The following is a 3,985-nucleotide window of genomic DNA, read 5'->3' as shown; positions in this document are numbered from 1 at the left end:
GTACTCGGTGTATGCAGATGTAGCACTTAGCTTGGCCTATTAGGATGATGATCACTGTTGGGTATGGGATGCACTAGGAAGATGAGTTCGAGATGAGAGCACGTACACAAGCGGATCCAACAAGCTGCTCGTACGAGTCTTGGGTATTTCACTTCCTATGCTAAACACATCACAACAAAATTGCCCCATTCGTCGAGATCGCACTGATCACTTCCACGCCAACGGTCCAGCAATTCTCTCACACCAAGTCCATACACTAGATCAACCAATGTGTCATCCCTCTTGGCAAGCCAGTAAAGATGAAATCATGAAGATGATCGTAGCACATGATGCTCGGCTCGTTGCAGATATGTGATGAGCAGGCGGTACCATCACACTTTATAGAATCGAACAGTATGACGGACTAATTTTCACCTAGAGGCCGGAAATGTCTCAAAACTAGGTATGTCGGGCAGTTCGAGTGGTCTTTGGGGCTTGTTCAGTTTTCTTTTTCTTTTGAGAGCGGGACATGGAAGGAAAAAAATTCCAAGATCAAGGATTTCAGCTTAACTATACTAACATTGCTATCAAAGACTGAACAGTGGGACACTTCGGGGCTATTTGGATTATGACTATCTCTGCCATATATTGCCACATGACTTTTGCCACACTTGCCATACTTGCCTTAATTGAGTTGCTCAAATTGCTAGCCACACTTTAGCTTGTCTAAGGAAATCTTGCCACACTTTTTGTGTCTCTGACATGTGGATTTCACTGCTCATAAAAAAAAATCCTTGCCTTAGGTGTGGCTAGAACCAAACAACTACAAAACTTGATCAAATTTGCCCAAGGTTAGGCGTGGCAAAGTGTGACTGGGAACCAAACAGCCCCTTCATACAAGCATTAGATTACAAATGGATCTCGAAACTAGCACGCTCTTCAAAAGAGAAAAACCTCACAGGCATAATAGCATTAGATATACAGAACTACAGGCGTCCTCTGTTTCTGAAGTCAACACTGCCAATCAACTGAAGCAGGGGCAACGAGTTTAAGTTCACAAGAATCACAGCTACCTCGTTTCCCATCTAAGCAATAAATGCAATTGAATCAAGGGTTGTATATACAGGTGGGCGTCAACTCGAACGATAAGAAGTTTATCTCGCCTTGCTAGTAAAAAAAACTCAACTTGTGCTACATATAAGCATATGTATACCACAAATATGCACTTGCGGGGTACACCGACAGAAAGATCAGCAAACCATGCAAACTCGCAACATTTCTGCATAAATAAAGGCTGCAACTACTACGGCTTGATATCGCCTTTAGGCAGGCCGAGGAGAGACGGCCGGTAGAGGGATTGGCGTTGTGCCATCTCGATTCTTTCCCGTGGATCGGACATTGATTCATCGCGTATCGCCTCCAGAATGGAACTGGTACCAAGCTCCCTGCAAGTGCGTAAGTAGTACAGAAAGTTCAGAAGGCTGTAGAGGCAACAGGACTGTAACAAAAGAAAAACTGTAACTACATGAGGCAACAATGGTGATCCAAGAGCATTCCAACCTCTTGATTAAAATCTTGTAAAGTGTTTTGAGTATCGGACACAGCTCGACAGGAGCAACATGCTTCTTGGTTTCTGGGTGCGTCACACTTATGCTGCCTTGGCTCAGGAGTTCATAAAATGCATTGACTGCAGAGACACCCTACAAGTTGAAAAAGAACACATAGAACTTAGCATACAGCTATGCCAAACCAAAAACTCATCCTGACAGTTATGCAAACATTCTACTCCCTCCGTCCCAAAATGTAAGATAATTTTTGACACTATGGTAAGTGTCAAAAATGGTCTTACATTTTAGGACAGAGAGAGTATTATTTAGATCGCGACACAAACCTGTATAGTCCCTTTGCCTTTGATGCTGTCCCCCATTTCCAGAGTCAGTTCTGCCTTAGCTAATTTATGGCCATACCAAGCATTACGACCTTTCAATAGTGTGACATAAGTATCTGCTAATAGTGGTCCAGAAAGTCTCTCAGGCTCTTCCGCTAGGAGGTGGGTGATGTATATCATTTCAGACGTGCAAAGTGAAAAGTACACTGCTTTGCTTGTTGCGCTCTCGTTCGTTAGTGCTGCCACCATACCTACAAGAAAACACGATGTTCAGCAAAACCGTTGAAAGATTAGGCCATGAATAGTACTCCCTCTGTACCGAAATAGTTGTCGCTGGAGTAGCTGAACTTCAGCTACTCCAGCGACAACTATTTTGGTACAGAGGGAGTAATATAGAAACAAATACAGAAATCTACACATATCCGCCAAGTTTAATACTGAATTCATCAGTAGTTTAAATCTACTGTATTGCATCAATGGCATCTATGCAACATAGCAGCAAGTAGCGTGTAAAAGAGATAACACCAATGCAAGAAACAGTAGATTCATATTACATATTCCATGGTATAATGGTGGATATTCAACATAAGGTTTCAAAATATTTCTGGTTTGCTGCAAAAATGTCAATAAGTGTGTTTCCTGTGTCTTCAAAAAGGAAGGCTCCCAATAACGATTTCATTTTCCTGATCAAGATAATACGAGGCATGCTGTGAACAAAATAAGACAGTGGTTCAGAGCAAATGGAAACTTACCAGCACCAATGGCATATATGTTCTTTAAGCCACCCATGACTTCATGAGTAATGAGATCACTATTATCCCATACAATGAAATGAGGCTGCCGCAAAAATTTAGAAAGAGGCTTCCTCCACTTGTCAGACCCACAGATGCGAGCGTTTGCGTACTCTTTATTGTAAATTTCAGAAGCAATGTTAGGGCCTCCGAGATATAGAATATTCTCCAACGGAACTCCAGCTACAATAAAACGAATGACAAACAAAACATCGTCAGAGCCTAAATGGATTGACACATGTACACGATGAATTAACAGAAGAGGAAACCAGACCGCTTATTATTCAGTACTAATGCAGATACAACTTGCTAAAATGATTGGTATGTACTCCAGCTCAAGGGGTTGCAGGACATAACACTTGGACATTCATGGCAAGCCATTTAGTGTAGGGGCATTAACTAGCTCTCCAATTATTTGATAAAGGACATAGAGAATGTGCTGTATAATCGTTTAGTAGTAGTTGTGGAGCACACTAAGTACTGTAAAGATAAAGGATACGAAGGACACTGACACTAAGTACAGATCAAGATTCAGAAATTAGCCTGCACACAACATCAGGAACATACATACATTGTGCCCTCAGTCAGTTCAGCGGTTAACAAATCTCATGTGGATTTGATGTGTAACCAAAAGAAAGTATCAACCAGATACAGTAAGTAAGGAAAGTTCAGCAAAGAACTCACTTGCATTGGCGATCATCTGTGTGGGGGTAATGATCCGAGGCATGGGATCGAGCGACGCCTCGATCCCCTTGGCCAGCGAGATTATGATGGGCGGGTTGATCCTCTCCTTCCAGTACCTCCCGATCTCCCCGAACACCTCCCGGGTCTCGGTGGAGGGCAGGCCGTTGATGACGATGTCGGCGTCCCAGACGGCCTCCTGCAGGTTGGTGACTACCTTGAGCGGGCAGAGCGGCGTGTCGATCATGTTGAGGCAGAAGCCGTCGCGGAGGATCTCGTCGGCGTAGAGCGTGCGGTCGCCGAGGCGGGCCTCCACGTACTTGAGGTAGGCGCAGCGGCGGATGAGCCTGCGGAGGACGGCCTCGCGGGCGTTGATGACCTCGAAGAGGTGCTCGGCGGTGGCGCGGTCGACGGCGCGGCCCGGGCGGCGCCACACGCGCACCTGCGCCTTGTCGCGGTGGTCGCGGCCGTACGCGTCCTGCAGCAGCGCGCAGAAGACGCTCCCCCAGGCCCCCGCGCCCACGCCGGCGATCCGGAGCGGGTCCCCCTCCGCTTTCCCCAGCCGCCGCCGCAGCTCGTCCAGCTTCCTCTCCGCCGCGCCGTTCTTACCTCCTCCTGCTCCTGCTCCGTTGGCGTAGCTCCCCAC

At 46.1% G+C, this 3,985-nt stretch overlaps 1 protein-coding gene across 1 annotated transcript; it reads right to left on the bottom strand.

Annotated features, from left to right (window-relative positions):
• Positions 1-1,008: 1,008 nt before the first annotated feature.
• LOC123079738 (probable glycerol-3-phosphate dehydrogenase [NAD(+)] 3, cytosolic) lies at positions 1,009-3,982 on the bottom strand (the record flags this gene model as incomplete). Its single annotated transcript, XM_044502536.1, has 5 exons — positions 1,009-1,424; positions 1,540-1,679; positions 1,871-2,118; positions 2,620-2,841; positions 3,343-3,982. Coding segments are annotated over 5 exons (1,392 nt in total), but the record flags the coding sequence as incomplete, so codon positions are not given.
• Positions 3,983-3,985: the final 3 nt, after the last annotated feature.

Source organism: Triticum aestivum, chromosome 1B, assembly GCF_018294505.1.
Source record: "Triticum aestivum cultivar Chinese Spring chromosome 1B, IWGSC CS RefSeq v2.1, whole genome shotgun sequence".
In the NCBI taxonomy this organism is placed as follows: domain Eukaryota; kingdom Viridiplantae; phylum Streptophyta; class Magnoliopsida; order Poales; family Poaceae; genus Triticum; species Triticum aestivum.
This window is presented reverse-complemented; position numbering and strand designations above follow the sequence as displayed.